This window comes from Theobroma cacao, chromosome 7 (genome assembly GCF_000208745.1).
Source record: "Theobroma cacao cultivar B97-61/B2 chromosome 7, Criollo_cocoa_genome_V2, whole genome shotgun sequence".
In the NCBI taxonomy this organism is placed as follows: Eukaryota; Viridiplantae; Streptophyta; class Magnoliopsida; order Malvales; family Malvaceae; genus Theobroma; species Theobroma cacao.
Window position 1 is genome coordinate 8,441,206 of NC_030856.1, and position 17,093 is coordinate 8,458,298.

Consider the following 17,093-nt stretch of genomic DNA (forward strand, 5'->3'; position numbering starts at 1 on the left):
GGCTTTTTCTAGTGTGATGTAAACCTGAAACTCCTGGGCTTTTGGGGTAAGGCTTCATTGCAATATTTATGAATAGTTATAATTTCAGTTGCCTATCATCCAATGATTATTGAAAAACCATTGCAAATAGAATGATTTCTTTATCATGCTCTGTTACTATCGTCATCATCATGTATAATAAAGTGGGGTGCCTTATTACAAATCTCGGAGTCAAGATTAATATCTTGCTAGCGAATCCAATTAATTTCCCAATCATTACATTCTCTGTCACAATCCTTGGTACATAAGGAATGGAGTACAACATACAGGGGCCATTACCCCCAACTGTTGCCAGCTGCAGTTATATTGAGAACAAGAACAGGAAATTTCTCTAGTGTGGTAAGAAGGTTAGTTTCAGGAAGAATTCAAATCTCGTTCTTCGGATAAAGAGATATATACACTCATCATTCGAGTAGTAAGTTCTAATCCCCATTTTTTATACAAACAAAATATGGAAATTTAGAAGAAAAAATACCCATGGACACTTCAGGCTTAAACCAGACTTACTGAGTTTGGGCTTGAAATGGTTTCGGATCAGTATGTTTCTATTGTTTCATGTCTAGAAGTTCCTTTGTGCATTTGCCAATGAGAACAAGAGCAATCTTTACATCGACCCCCTGGTCCGAAGTCAGATCGTGCGGACTTTAATTTAAGCAATAAGCCCTCCTATTTTGTGAACGGAATTAAAACAGGAATGCCAGAGAAAGTAAAAGAGATCACATGCAACATGATTTCAAGCTGTCAGTATCCCAAAAAACCTTCTAGGAACAATGTTTCAAGCCTTGTGGCTCTTCTGATTTCTAACTCTGCTGTGCCCAATCAGTTGCAAAGATACTTGTCCAGGGGTGGCTTATTAGCTTCCAACTTTGAAGCCACAGCACGCAAATCCTGGTTTAGACTTGGGAGAGAAAAAGAAGTTTCCTCGTGAGGTTTCACGAATAATATCTCTAGCAAGACTATTTCTTTATCTTCAAGGCAAAGGGATCGTACAAGATCTGCTTAGCAAGCACGATCACACAACGTCCACCAGCAAGTCACATGCAAAAGGAGCAGAGTATTTTGAAGCAAACATCTTGAGAGTGAAAACATAACATCTTAACAATCAAGAACAAAGTCAAAATATCACAGACAAATGCAATGCATATGTTCCACGATACAAATATGAACAGATACTATCACCATAATGACAATAAGGTGCCATGATTCCCAAATGCACACTGGGCATTCACAATAGAGAGCACACATCATAGGAAAAATATAAAAGAGAACTGTTTGTTATAGTGCTCAACATGGCCTACTCTAGATCTTCAAACACAACATAGCAATTTTCAGTAGACATGGTTGAACACCGTGGTCTTGTGGTAATCATCACTAATTCCAGTTCCAGACAGCAGGCCACCATCGAAGGTTAAACCAGAAACAGTAAAAAGTTCTCACTGCTCTTTGCGAAGATCATAAAAAATAATGGAAAATTCAAACACTAGACTTTATTTTCTGGCTGTCTGAATTTTAGAACACAGATACCAATTAAGTTGGTCAAGGTTATATTGTGAATCATGAAGAAATACAAGCTGTTAACGGAAACAATACTAACTCCTTCAATTAACAAGCTTTTTCTAGTACACCTTTTCTGCTTCAGTTTTACCTTATCAACCCAAATAGCAACTGCAGAATGAGAAGAATCTACATTGAAAAATGTGGCTTAGCCCAAACCGGAAGCAAGTAGCTCAAGCCACAACAGGTACTTGGAAGGACAGAGACCTACATACATAATACAGTAAAAACACACCTGAGAAGGTGGATCTGAAACTGTTGGAAGACTTAACTTGTGCAAAAAACTTTAGAAGATGATTCTAAATTTGTCGCTGGCGTTTTGGAGGGGAGCCATGACACCGAGAATGGAAAGGATTTTTCACAATTGAGCTGCATATGTCAGGCACAAAAACCACACCATCAGATTGATTGTGAGAATCTTTTGGCCAATATAGCCCTGAGGCTGTAGGTGGCGAAGGCACTTGCGGTACCGCACAAGAGGACTCTGGCACCTGACCCAAGCACTCATCATCATCAACCTCTTCCTCAGCAGATCTCAAGATTGATGAGCTGTCAGACTCTCCACGCCTGCTGCTATCAGCCTGGCAGAATCCAGCAAAAGTAATCCAGAATTCTTAGCTGCATAAGGCAGACCTTTTAAAAGATATACAGTACTAGAACAATAGAACTCACATGACCACACTGTATAGCTAAATTTACTGGTATAGCTAACAATTAGTATAACATGATCAAAAAAAGCACTGTTTTTTTCTTTTCAAAGAAGATTTTCATACAACTTAAATTTTCTTCTGCTATATGTTCTGCCAAAAACATTTAATCCTCCAATAGCAGTAAGTTTAATGACTTCTGGCTCAATGGTTGCTAAATTTCTTTTCAGTCTATGTATATGGGACTGAGTAAGGACAGAGAATAAGAAAAAAGTAGCATGTATATGTTGAGAATGGAAGGCACTCTGCCAAACTCTACAGCCAGAGTATCACCTCTCTCCCACCATACTTCATACTGCAACTTAATAATACCAAATCCAAACTAGGAAAATTGATAGTACATCAATGATCAAGATGCATAGACTTCTCCATTTTAAAAGTGTCAAACTAGTAAGAACTAAGAACCAGCACACATCAAGCCTAACAGGTAAAGACAGAACTAGTTAACTTTGCAAAAATAAGTACTGAACAGAATAGTTGACTGTGTGACCAATAGATAAAAGCTTAGTTCTTCATTCGATGCCATGTAACAACCAACTTTACCATGGCAAGGTCAGACCACAAATATAAGCTAACTCCCAGTGTAGAAGGATGTCTAATGTGGGATTACTTAATTACCACCCCAGTAAAAAGAACTTTGTATATCTTCAGAAAAACACAAATTATCGTTAGAAAGATGGTAGAATGTTAAGAAGATGGGTGGCATCCACACCAAATGGGAACTACATTATACAAAGTACAAAAACCACAACTATAAGCATACCTTAGATGACACATTATCCATGTAACCATAGCTTTGATTAAAGTCAGTTAGCCCAAATAAATCATCCATTTGCCATGATTGAATGCTTCCAGCTGCAGAACCCCCAGCATACAACACTTGAGTCGGCACACTGTTCCCAACTCCAGCATTTGCCAGTAGAACCTCATTCTGTCCACCAGTCAATGCCATTGGAGTCCCCCTTCTAGATGTAGAATTAGATTTAGCTTCTGAGGTCTTTTCATTAGAGGGTGATTGGACATTGGAAGAAGATGCACCAGGGTCTGTTGTTTCAGGACCAACTTTTACTCCAGTCAGCAGAAATCTCTGATGACCAGACACATACGTATTTGCTGTATGTATAGCAAGATCACATTTTCGGCAGAGTAAAGCTCGATCTTGTAAACAAAAGAAAAATCCAGATGTTTCCTGTCAAAAAAGGTTAATTTGTCAACATTAATTGATCATAATAGGGAGGGCTTATTCCAAAACAACAAAACCAAGAGATGACAACTAAGCCATAAAATCAAGTTGTTTGAAACTCAACCCTCCAAAAATTCAACTCCAGAAACACCATATTTCCCCATCCTCCTACATCTTGGTTAAAAAGATACTAAATTTCAATGAACAACCATCAGCAATTGAATTGCATTAAAATGCACCAAGTTTTGCATAAGACATCATTTAATTCTCTTTCCTACATATCATGTTAAAGGCTGCTTCTTCTGAATCATTAAGTAACTCCTGAAAATGAAGCGCAGTTGCTTGGCAACTCCTCTTTCTTTTCCCTAATGAGCTTCCTCAGCTACAAAAGGGCATGCTGTCTAAGGTCGCTCTCAAATAGTCAGGAAGCACCATTACACAACATAAGAAAACGAAGTGTAGCAGCACAAGTTCTAATAGATAGAAAGCAAAAACGGCCAAAAGCATTGCTAGGCCATATAGATGCAAAGGAACATCACAAATTTGAGACAAAATGACCAGTGAAGAGCTATTTGTTTTGATTAAACAGCCGGCTACCACAATAATTGTCGTACACGACAAGGTTAGAGTTTCAGGGCAATAATGTCCAATGAAGCAACAGACAGATCACAAGGAAAATGGACTTCAGCAATAGCTGTGCTCATTTTTAGCACCATAATAAAAATATAACCTAAGATTGCAAGCCTCACCAGGTATCATTTGGTTGTTGCTTTCGGTAGTTGCGTTTGCTTCCCTAGAAGCAAAAAGCAATTTACATATCTGAAGAATTAAAAATTAAATACATAATTTTACTTTTACATAAACTAAATGTTACATTTTAATCATTGGCTTATTTTTAATCAACTATAAATTTGCTTTTTACTATTCGCTTAGGATTCTTTAGCAACTTTCAAAGGGAGTATAAAGCAATTAAAAATAGTCCAAAAAATAGCAATTAAAAACAAAAAGCAGTAAGTAATAAAAGCAACAACCAAAACAGAACCTAATTCATTTCCCAAAAAATCAAAACTTTGCAATCATTTCTTAATTTGATCAAAGTGAAGATCTTCAAATATAAAACACAAAATGTTTTTCCCCAATTCAGTTTCTCATTTCTCTTACAGAAACTCTTTGTTTTCCCCTAATTTTCCTTATTCACTAAGCCAATTCCACTTAAAATTTGAAAATAAATCCAAATTTCACCTTACCTTGTACCTAAAAACTTTGACCTTTAAACAATATAAATTCCAAAAATAAACATAAAAGAAGATTCTTTAAATTTTCTTTTCTTGATTAGAAAGTACCTGACAAATGTCACATTTAGGCATGTGAGAAGACGAAGAAGAGAGCGGGACTCGCTGGTGCTTGCTGGCCAACTTGTTAGCCGCGTGGACTTTCTCGTCGCACGCCCAACACAGCGCCGCCTCGTCCGCACAGCATAGCACCTTCGCCTCCGCCGCCTCGCACACGTTGCACTGTATCTTCATCTCTCTCTCTCTCTTAACAAAATTACAATTTTCACAAATTTTCAGATTTTTTTTCCTCCTTTTAAGAGAGAAGGGATTATTTCTGGTTTAAGTGAGGAGGGAGAAAAGAGAAGCCAATGAAGGGATTCTCCCCTTTTTCTTTTTCTTTTTCCCTTTTTTTTTAATAATTTCTGAGTTTTAATATTTGGTTTGGTTGCGTTTTATAAGGGGCGGGGAGCTTGGGAGGATATTTTTTGAGGCTATGATTGGAGAAAGGTACACGTGGAAGATTTGGGACTATGTCCTTGACTCGGGAGACCAGACCGCCTCTCTGGCTCTGTCGGGTTCCGACCAGTAAAAATAAAGTTTCTAGACCCCTTTTTTTTTTGCTACCTCTTTTTATCCAAATTGAATTTTTATAGAAAAAAATGTTTTAAAGAATTACACCTAAATGTACCAAAAAAAGGTCAACATCAATATTTAAAATAAAAATATGTAGAAAAAATATTTTAAGGAGTTTTTTTTCTTTCATGAATTAAAAAAATTGCAAACTTTTATTTTGTGGAAATCAAAAGTAATTTTTTAAAATTTTAAAAATTTTACTATTTTATGATTAATTAAAAGGTAAACCAAATTTTGACTTATTGGCTTTCTTATTTCATGGTTATTAGTAGTAATATAAAGAGCTATTTTGTGAAAAAAAATATAGAAAGTCAATTCTCGTTAACCATAAAAAGGTTGTTAACCCTTTCTTCTTCTTATGTAGAGTGATGATAAAAAAGTCTAATTAAACATATTATAACAATAATTTATATAAACAAATTATTGAACCTTCTATATTATTTTAAGTATATATATTTTAACAAACTATAATTTTACCTTACAAAAATTTTAAAGAAATTAGCTTATAATTTAATAGTAAAACCAAGAAAAAAAAGTAAAACTACCAAAAAATTATCTGTGTTAAGTATAATAAATAAATACTACGAATGAAATTATCATTTATCATACATCTGTTTACTTATTTTAAAGTTTTATTAAATATTTTTAATATTATTCGGGATAAATATCATTGAATTGCGGCTGATGATTGCACGAGCTCTCTGAGTTGCCTGCGGTTTCTCTGATGGCGTTTGGAGAAATCCGTGATTCACGAACCGTGGTGGTGACAATGAAGCGTGGGCCCAAGGAAAATTCCATAAATTCCCCGGCATCTCCAATAAATAGAAACCTCTCTTGCTTTATTTCAAAATTGGATGACAATTTTAGTCAATGCCAACGTTGAAATTTGTTTCATTCGGTGTTCATTGTTCAACATTATGTTCCTCAACAACCTTAATCTTGTTTCTCTCCCCTAAAATTGAGGAAAAATGTTTCAATTATGGTTTATCAATGTCGCAATATAATTGGTTGTTGAAATTTGAGTAGGTAAGATTTTTATGTTTTTTTTGTAACAAAGTGTGGATAAGATTATTTTAAGTCGGATTATTTGATAATTGGAAATTATGTCTGTCTTTACGTTGAAAAATCACGAGTCACACCATTGAATTTAAACCAATATCAAAACAACACATCAAATCACAATCAAGACTTATTTTATGAAACTAAGATCTTAGTAACGTAATATGATAATTTACATTAAATTGATACATATTCACATATTAATTATAACAACTCGATATCAAACACCACTAGCATAGAAATTTTTTTTATCTAAATCACACGTATTCAAAAAGCTTAAATTCAAGTGATTAGATATCTGATGTGAGATAAGACATCATAGTCATATATTTAAACATTTAACTTATTAATGATTTGTTTATATAATCATTATTCAAAGAATCAAACTTGAATTTCCTTCTTCTCGAATAAAAAAAATTCATGATTTACAAAATGCATCATTTGGTATAGCATTGTAGTAATTTTGAAGTAAAAAAAAATCTGAAATCAAATGATTTATACCTCACATTCCCAAAGGGTTGTTAACTTAGAAAGATGAGTGGTTTGTATTTTGTAGCCCACGACTTCATATATTTCAAAATAGATTAATCACTACAAATATCACTCAAAAGTTATTTATTTTCAAATGTATTACTAGTAAAAATCTAATTTGACTTTCGTTTTTACATGAAAATTTATACATACTTAATATCCAATTTAACCTCTTTTTGGGTACAACATTATTCAATTAAACTTAAGCAAATTTTGAAAAATTTAATTTAATACCCGATATTTCCTTAACAATTATTATTCTTCTTTAAAAAGGTTTGAAACTTAAGGTCTCAACTCTTTTAAATTATTGCAGTGAAGGAGTTTAATTTTAAAGAAAATTATAAGAAATAATCCTCCACACAAACTCAATTCAAAAATATTTTTTATTATAATTTTAATTATTTTTAATCAATTTTTGACATGACTTAACAGTAATGTTTTTTAAACAACTTCAGTCAAATTAAATAGTTTTGATTTCCTCTATCCCGTCATCCAAACAAAATTTTAAAATTAAATCTCGATTTCTCTCTTCTGCCAAATATTGTCTATTTCGCCATCCTAAAGAGTAGAGATGACATCAAAGTATGTGTTTTAGGTTCTTTGGTTTATTGGTTTATTTAAAGAACCCTAAATTTGAGGGGTTGAAATTGATTAAATATATTTGTAAATTAAGGTACTGTATGACTTTGGCAATTTAAACTTGGCTGCGAGCAGGTAAATCAATTAGTTATTAGGTATTGCATTACTGGTTTTAAGGTATTGTGTCACTAGTTTTTAGGCATCATGTAACTTAATCATTGCGTTTCTAATTTTTAGGCATTGCATAACCAGTTTTAAGTATTACGTAAATGGTTTTTAGGCATTACATGACTGATTTTTAGACAATCATGCAATGCCTTACTAATTAGTTACGTAATGCCTTACTAACCAGTCATGTAATACTATGTCAACTAATTACGTAATGTCATATCAATCAGTTATGCAAAATCTAAAAATCAATCATGCAATATCTAAAAATTAGTAACGTAATATCTAAAAACTACTCACGCAATGTCAAAAAATTGATTATGTAATACCTAAAAGTTACAAAAACTACTTAATTCCATTTAACAAAATCAATAACTTCAAATAATACACCATATTTCATTTAACAACATAATTAACGAATATGCCTACTTGACGAAAAATGCTTAAAATGTTCAAAGATTTTTCTTCATGTATCAAAAATCATTCCAAAATGCTTAAAAATACTTAAAACGTTCAAATGTTTTTCTTCGTATATCAAAAACTATTTCAAAATACAAAAAATGTTTAAAAGTTTTTTTCCTGACAATGAATACTTTAAAGATGAATGATTTGGTGAGAAAAACTCAAAGAATATAAGTCGATTTAAGATGCAGACCTAAATATATAAGTAGGTTTCATTAAGACTAATTTTGTTTAAAATTAATTTCTCTTGATTAAAAATAATTAAAATTATAAAGAAAACTATTTTTAAAAATACCTTATATATGAGGGGTGTCTTTGAAAAGAACCCTTAATTTTAACCTTTTATACCATCAAACCTTGTTTTCAACTCCTTCACTGCAATAATAAAATGAATTCACGTACCACTGATTTCGTATTTGTTGTGGTTGAAAATTAAAGAATGATACCAGAAAATGCAAAAATCTGATTATTTAGCATTCACGTACGCCACGTTTGAAGTGTGTTGCCCATCTTGCAATTACAATACATTTAAATTGCTGCCTAACCTCCTACAAAGTAATAACGTAACATAAAATCGAACAATAAAAAGAGACCTACCCATCTCGGCATCTAATTATGAGTCCGGATACGGTTTTTGAATTCTAACATTATTAGTTAATCGTGTTACACTTGTATTTATTCATATAATTATTAATATTATATGTTTATATAATACGATTAAGATAGTGATAACACAAAATAAAATTGAACAATACAAAGAAACTTACACATCTAACTATCTAATCATGAGTCCGTGTACCTTTTTCGAATTCTGACATAATTAGTTAATCGTATTATGCTCGTATTTATTCATATAACTATTAATATTATATATTTATACAACACAATTGAAATAATAATAACATAAAGTAAAACTAAACAATACAATGAGACTTACCCATCTAGCCATCTAATCATGAGTTCGACATTCTTCATTTAGACGAGAAGTGGAAAATTATTATTTAAAAACTGTTGTCATAAAGTATTTCTATTATGATGATCAGATGATTAATTGTTTTGAGTAAATATAATTAATTTTAAAATTTTTGTCAAACATGAAATTGTAACTATTTTGAATTTGAAATATTTTGATGGGATTATGAATTACGATATAAGCAAAAGAGAACGAAAATAATTATTTTGGAATGTTTATAAATCATACCGTTTTCAAATTATCAATATAATTGTGATTAATTTATAAAATATCATGAATTTCAAATTGTAATTTTAAAGTATTGTTTTATTTATTAGACTTGATCCAGCTAGTTAGATATTCTTGTTACATGCTGGACTGTTAAGCTCATTCTTTTATTAACATTTTTATGGATACCGAAAAATGAATATTAGGGATTAATGCACTTAGAAAGAGTGTGCATTTAAAAGGATATTATCTAGGGTTAGATTTTGAGATTTAATTAGGTTATATTTTATGGTTATTATGGATTTTGGTTTTAAGAATTTTTGTTTATAGACTTTATCAACATTTTAGCTTGGCCTTAATAGACTTTGAGGTACTTTGTTTAGAATAAATGATGTAGTTGGAAGATTTATTTTAGCCTTCAACATTTTAGCTTGGCTTTAATAGACTTTGAGGTACTTTATTTAGTTGGAAGATTTATTTTAGCATTACATGCTCCCAAAGGTCACCTCGTGAGTGTGTGGCATTGTCACAATTAGATGTAATAGTTGGTGTTTGGGTATTTTGACTATATTGTGTAATATATTATATTAATAGTTATACTAGTAAATATGAATATATCATGATTCCTAAACACAAATAAGAATACTTTTATTAAACGTGTAAAATGATACGACATGTTTAACATATTTATTAAATAGATCGGACTAAATTTTATAACTCTTTTAAATGATTAAAATAATTAAAATTTAAATATCAATTTTACACAATAAATACGATTAACACAATAACCATGTTCCACACAAAATAGATTAACATGATTAAATTAAGATGTATATAATTACAAATGAAATACAATTTTATTATTCAAGTTTTAAAACTAATAATCATGAAAATAATTATAACAAAATAATAATATCCATAAAGCATAATAAAATCCACTATGATTATCAATCAACAATAAAATCCATCACGATCATCATAACCATAATAATACAAAGCATTTATAAGGGGTTTAAAAGGTTCATAATTAGGTCAAAAACGTGTTGGTAGACATGTTTACATGATTAATTAAATTAATAATAAATAAATTTAGATTTATGATAAAATAATTAACTAAACGTGTCTTAAATAAATTAAATAAATTTAATACGTTTAAGATATAAAAATTTTCATATATCAACTATCGACATAATTAACATACAAAATACGATTACTTTAAATTAAAATTTATTTAACTCCCTATCTTGTTATCGTGTCATATATAAAATTGTTAAGTCAAGCCAAGACTTAGATTTGGGGTGTGGCAACTTATATTTAATAAAAGTTATAACATAAAATAAAATTAAACAATAATTTAGACCTACCTATCTAGTCATCTATCATTATTCCCACCTTCTCCATTACGGTGTGTGGTGGAGACTAGGCGTGTGGTGCAATGAGGAGCCCCGACCACACGGTACTGAACTTCCCTCCATCACCTTTTTTGTTCAAAACTCCATGAAAGTGAAAATCTTGCTTATGAACAATGATTTAAAAAGTATTAAAAAGTAATGAATCGAAAAATAATGAAGAGTCAGATCACATTGTGCACGATATTTTAGAAACTCTCTAATTTAAAATAAGTTTGATAAACCTCAATTATCATTTTTTTTTTTGTTTTTGGAAATAATACACATTATAACCATTACGTTACTTTTAATCATTGAATTTAATTTTATAAAATTAAGTCATCAAGTATTTATTTCGGAGAAGAAGAAAAACACAAACTCGTTAAGGAATATATATTCGATGTATAATTCTTAATAGATTCATTAATTTTATATTATAATTTTTTATTTTCTTGCATAACATAATTTTTGATTGAACGAAATAGGTAATTAGTACTAAAATAAATTTTCAAGTGACTTGATTTCTAAAAATAAAAATTCAATAAGCCTAGAAGTAACATTTTGAAAAAGTTTGATGGCTAAAATGTCCATTTGTTATTATTAGTTTTTTGGTTTAAGTATAATTTTGTATTTATTTAGATAAATCAATGCACATTGTTTATCAATAATCTACTTTAATAAGTGTATATAAATTAGCTTAGGAGAACGGAATGAAGTTGAATTAATTATATATAGCGAGTGCACTCACTAATTTTTAATTTATTGCCTACATTAAAAATTTATAAGCCACAACATGTTAGATTAAAAAAGATTATTAAATCACTGCTGCTTCTTAATATTTGCGGAGGCAGACCTATGCATTAAAATTGCAAGTACAAGGGTTGAAATAAATGTTCAACTAACCTTGGCTCGAAACCCATTGCCTTTTAATATGATATAATATAATAATTCAAAATTAAGTGTAAATTTTAATTTTCCCTCACTGAATTGGGTAAAAAAATGTCTCTTCTTTGTATTTTTTAAAAAATAGAAAATATTAAAAATTAATGTAAAAATTAATCACTCTTACTTAAAAGTATTATGCTAATAGAGGTTTAGAGAATAGAAAGTTTTTGAAAGAGTAATCTACAGCTTTAGTTCAAATGGCCACGTTCTTACTTGGTTATTCTCATCAGATTCAAGGTAATTAATTTTACCGTTTTACCCTTATCAAGTTCCCCGTTTCTCATATATTTGATCCTATTTATGTAATTTCAACCGTTGACGAGCTTATTCGAAGATTCAAAAACTCCAGTAGTTTTAAATGGAAAAGTTCGCGCCAAAGTTCATATCTTCGTCTCAGAGCTTTCACGAACACAGAATAAAAGCGAAAAAGAGGCTTATTTTCCTCTGAAAAATATTCAGGAAATTTGAAGGTAAAACAAATGTTTCTCCGATTTTAACTTTTCTTTTGTTGCTTTCCCGATTTCTTCCTCTGTTCTCCGTTTTCATCTCTGTTTTTTTTTCTTTTTTTTTTGAATTTTTTCTTCATTTATGATCTGTTAATTTGTAGGGATTTGATCAAGCTAGAGAATCTGCGGTTTTGGGAGTAATATCCGGTCAACTTGCGGATAAAACGGTAATTATAAGTCTGTTTGGTTGCAAAGAAAAGTTAGGAAGACGAAAAAGAAAATTTTGAAATCTCGAACTATAGGTTTTCTTTTTCCTTGTTTGGAACCTCATAAAATTATAACTTCCGTTGATTTGATCGGGCCTCATAGTAATATCAGAATCGAGATCAAAACAAATATTAATTTTCCTGATTAATTGAAACTCCGCGAATTTATAAGGATTTCACGTTTTTCTCCTAAAATCTGATGATATATTATCAAAACCTGACTATGAATAATTTCTGAATTACTTATTCAAAAATTGGGCTGGACTGGTTAGAATATTGAATTTTCCCTACAAATTTCCTGAAATTTTAAAGTTTATGTAATAATTCAATTTCTGGTGCTTATCCTACTTGTTTATAACTTTCTCTGAGAACAAAAGCCTGAAAAATATTTAAATAATTTAAAATAAAAAAGAAAAATATTGTGAACAACAGAATGCATGATTTTACTTTTGTAATAAGAAGTGTAGTTAAGTTTATTTTCATTTTTAGATCAATTACTATGATTTTCATTCAAGCCATTTGCTTATTTATTTTATAGCAACTTCTTACTTCTTAGGAAGCAAATATAACAACCAAACAGAGCACAAGATTCTATTGATCAACACCATGAAGTTCCTCTTACTGGGGCCAAAGCTTTGTTCCTTTAATTCATGAAACAACAATCTGTGGCATTCATTGACTTGAACTGTATATGGAAATACATACTCCTACAGAATCTTGCCCTGATGGTTGGTTGTGATATGCAGATATAGTTTCTGTATCGACAAATACTATCAATTGAGATGAGATGCAACGCATGCTGGCGTGAATTAGAAGGGCGAGCCGTTTCCACTACCTGTGGTCACCTCTTGTGTATCCTATTGCATTTCTTTATTCTGCCATTGCAGAATGTATACATTTTATATCTGTTTCTTTCCATTGTTTGAGATAAAGAAATAGTTGATACATTGCCAAGATTCCTTGACATTGTAAATAGGCACTGAAGATGCGAGCAAGATCCTTAGCAATGATGCAGCTTGTCCCATTTGTGATCAAGTTCTCTCTAAGAGGTAAGAATTTTATCTGGTGGATGTTGGTCTTTGCAATGCTTTCTAGAATTTTGCTTTCTAAAACTAAGGCATTAGTTTTCACAATAAAAAATGAAAACAAAAAAGAAATTGGATGTTTATAATATGTTAATAAAGACCTGTGTCTAAACGAAAAAATATAGTTATTTGGCAACGATGGTCTGTCTTAGACTTTTCTTTCCTCTTTTCACTAATTTGTAGACTGCTTACAGAATATATAGGTGACTGTTGTTGTTAATTTGTCATCAAGCACCAGGGTTAGGATTGTTCTGCATTGCTTTTACTTTTACTTACTTGTATGTTGTATCTTATTAATCTCAATTCTACTCAACTCATATGGGGTTAGGATTGTTCTGCACTGCTTTTACTTTTACTTACTTGTATGTTGTATCTTATTAATCTCAATTCTACTCAACTCATATGGGAATTTTGATTCTCAGTCTTATGAAACCTGTGGATATCAACCCAAATGATGAATGGATAAATGTAAGCAAATGCTTCACTTGGATCATTGTATGCAGCTTGTTTTTACTGATTAAAACATCTCCCTTGTTAAATTTACACCATGCTCTAGTTTTTCTTTGTCTTCCATTGTGGTGCTGCTTTGTTATTTGTCTAATTGTTTTGCTGCTCAGTAACATCATGCATTTTATTGCAGATGGCAATGGCTGGCGTGTCTCCGCAGATATGTATCCTTCATAATCTAGACTATGTGATTTTCCGTTTATGTGGTATTTTTGTTCTGAAGCCTCATTGTATCAGACACTAGAGAGCTACCAAAATAGAATAAGAAGAGGATCTTGTTAGTTGTTTTTGATGTTCTGTTTCATTTGAAAGAGTTTGCTATTAAGAGAGAGAATGGATTCTGTTCTATGAGAAAAAACCTTACAGACATGCATTTCCTTAATGAATTTAGTGATGAAGAGTTCATACAGAAGTGTGATGTTTTACATTGGGCAAAAGGAATTAGAAATGCAGTACAAGATGAACAGAATTGTAGCTCAGTGCCGCCAGAAATGTGAGGCAATGCAAGAAAAGTTCTCAGAGAAACTGGAGCAGGTGCATACTGCATATCAGAAAATGGCCAAGAGGTGTCAGATGATGGAGCAGGAAATTGAGAGTTTGTCAAAGGATAAGCAAGAGCTCCAAGAAAAGTTTTCTGAGAAATCAAGGTCAGTCTATATATTTTTTCTTTGAACTCGTTAGTTCTGTTTCCCGAAGTTTATTTTATGCTTCTGTAACCCTGCTATATTTTGCATATATCCAAAATACCAGACAGAAGAGAAAGCTTGATGAAATGTATGACCAGTTAAGGAGTGACTATGAGTCAATGAAACGGTCGGCCATCCAACCTTCAAATAATTTCTATGTTAGAAATGAGGCTGACTTATTCTCAAATCCAGCTACTAACATGGTGGATGGCAGAGACCCTATACGAAGGGGTAATTATGTTCTTTTATTTATTTGCGTATACTAATAACTGACAAAAGTTTTAATATTTTTCCTTAGTTCCTGTTATAACATGATTTGAGTCAGCTGCCTTGTAAGTCATTTTTCTTAATTATTTCCCTACCCAGTTAACTTATTTGTTGCAGATTGGTCGATCTTTTCTCCCAAAACTCCAGGGCCGCGAGAGGATGTATGGCCTGCAAGACAGAATAGTTCGAACTCTGGTCATTTTGACATATCCGGTGGCTCACCAGCAAAACAAGCAGCCATTCCGGTTGATGTTGGGAATAGAAGGGGTGGCGCTCACCCTGCTTTTGGAGCTGGTGGTGTTAACCCGGCAATGACACTAAGGAACCTGATAATCTCTCCTATAAAGCGGCCTCAGCTCTCTCGTAATCGCACTCAAATATTTACGTAAGCAGAAAAAATATAGGTATGCTCAATTTACTTTCTTGCTCATTTGCTGAATTTTAACGAAATCTTCATTTTCCAGATTGTAGGTTCCAAAGTCATGAGCTTATCCTCGGCTAGACTACTCATACTGATAAGGTTACTTTGATCGTAGTCTAAGAACAAAGCAATAAACTAAAACAACATCAATGCACATGTCAGAATCACAAATGTAAAGAATTGCACTGTTCCTTTTTTGCTATGCCGACTTGCATGATAACTTTGTGTGGATGAAGCAGCTGTCGACATCAAATAGATGTAGAATTTGATGGACAAGCAGTGTTAAAGAAACTTTACATTCTATAATTAGCTTTTTGTTTGACAGTAAAAAGAGAAAAAAATATATATGGCAAAGTCAATTAAACCATTGTGTGGGAGCATGAACTTGGAAAAAGAAAAACATTGGTACCTCATTGTCATTGCCAAATTTTCGATGGTATGTGGATATATAACAGGACCATGTAGTATTCATCTTTTTCATGATTGCCACTTTATGTCCTTGATTGATTTTTCTAAGGAATGGAACCCTCCTGAAGAGTTTGCCCATTAAAGCAACATTCATGCAAGGTCTATCTCAAGGAACTGTTTCAGTTGATGAATTGGTAAGATCTTTTTGCTTGGCAAATTGTGCTATTGTGATGAAATGTGTGGCTAGGCACTATACTCTTTTCTTATACCATGCCTGTGAATGGAACAATTTCCTTTTCTATCAAACATATAGCTGGAAGTTGCTGGCAGATTGAGACCCCTAAGATGGTAGCTTCCAAATTACCAAAATCATTTTTAGGCTAAGGAATTAATTATCCTTTGTTATCCATATGCAAAATATCTCAAAGTAAGACACTTTCAAGTTTTCTGAGTGGAGAATGGTTAGGCCCCTTGTCTGGGAGGTTTCTTGGGAAGTCAACATCATGTATTTTCTTACTTATTTAGCATGTGTTTCCTTTTTGTGGCTAGTGCTAGAAGTTTCCATAGTGTTTGATTTGGACTACCTGAGATGTGTGCGTGGGACATAGATTTGTTGCCCTTTAGGAGTCTTGTCCCGACAGAAGAAACCTCCTGCTTTGGCAAAGAGACTTTTTTTCTGATTTGGTTGATGACAAGAATTTGATTTTGTGCTTTGATTAGTGACCGAAATATAAGACAAAGACATTCCAAAAAATCAAAAAGTGGAGCCACCCAGTTGCCCAAAAAGCAAAAAGTGATTGCTGCCCTAAAAATATCTCAGTCAGATAATTTATGTTTACAATTGCAAAGTATTATTTACGTAAACAATTTTTGGGGCACATTATCCGTTAGGTCAAAATCTAAATTATATCATTCTTCTGACAACTCAATGTCGAGAATGTAAACCTTACGAGTTATGATTGTAAGTACTGTTGAAGATCTTTAGAATTTCGGTTTAAGCTTATACATAAGCCTGAAATTCCCCATAGAACTGAGAAATTAAACAATAAAATTGCTCTATGCTTCTTCCTCCTGTGGCAGGAAGTTCAGATTATCACTAAATTTTCTTCTAGAATGTTAGATACAATGGAGGATGAGTCCCTTCAAAGTTGAAATAATTTTGCATCTGAAAGAAGAATCTTACAACTGGAAAGAAACCGACTGATAAATGAAGGAACAAAAGGTTTCTGAGTTAAAACTCACATGGCAGGGTGTGGTGACTCACGTGAAGAGGCTTTTAAGTCAGGGTACATATTAGAAACATAA

The 17,093-nt window shown here is 32.1% G+C and overlaps 2 protein-coding genes across 8 annotated transcripts; one reads left to right on the forward strand and one right to left on the reverse strand.

Moving 5' to 3' along the window:
- Positions 1,495–5,173, reverse strand: LOC18594391 (B-box zinc finger protein 22). Its single transcript, XM_018124907.1, has 3 exons — positions 4,827–5,173; positions 3,064–3,489; positions 1,495–2,174 (listed from the first exon to the last, which is right to left on the reverse strand). Exons 1-3 carry the CDS (start codon positions 5,007–5,009, stop codon positions 1,893–1,895), a joined length of 891 nt encoding a protein of 296 aa, XP_017980396.1. The 5' UTR covers positions 5,010–5,173; the 3' UTR covers positions 1,495–1,892.
- LOC18594392 (E3 ubiquitin-protein ligase CCNB1IP1 homolog) lies at positions 12,098–15,921 on the forward strand. Of its 7 annotated transcripts, none has more exons than XM_018124905.1 (10): positions 12,098–12,172; positions 12,310–12,375; positions 13,161–13,266; positions 13,391–13,463; positions 13,922–13,967; positions 14,140–14,170; positions 14,398–14,653; positions 14,757–14,923; positions 15,059–15,363; positions 15,424–15,921. In XM_018124905.1, the coding sequence occupies exons 3-9, from the start codon at positions 13,197–13,199 to the stop codon at positions 15,346–15,348; spliced, it is 933 nt and encodes a 310-aa protein (XP_017980394.1). In that variant the 5' UTR covers positions 12,098–12,172; positions 12,310–12,375; positions 13,161–13,196; the 3' UTR covers positions 15,349–15,363; positions 15,424–15,921. The 7 variants fall into 7 exon arrangements, with proteins under 7 accessions (XP_017980394.1, XP_017980392.1, XP_007021982.1 ...); XM_018124903.1 differs by having other exon boundaries at positions 15,059–15,344; XM_007021920.2 differs by having other exon boundaries at positions 15,077–15,363.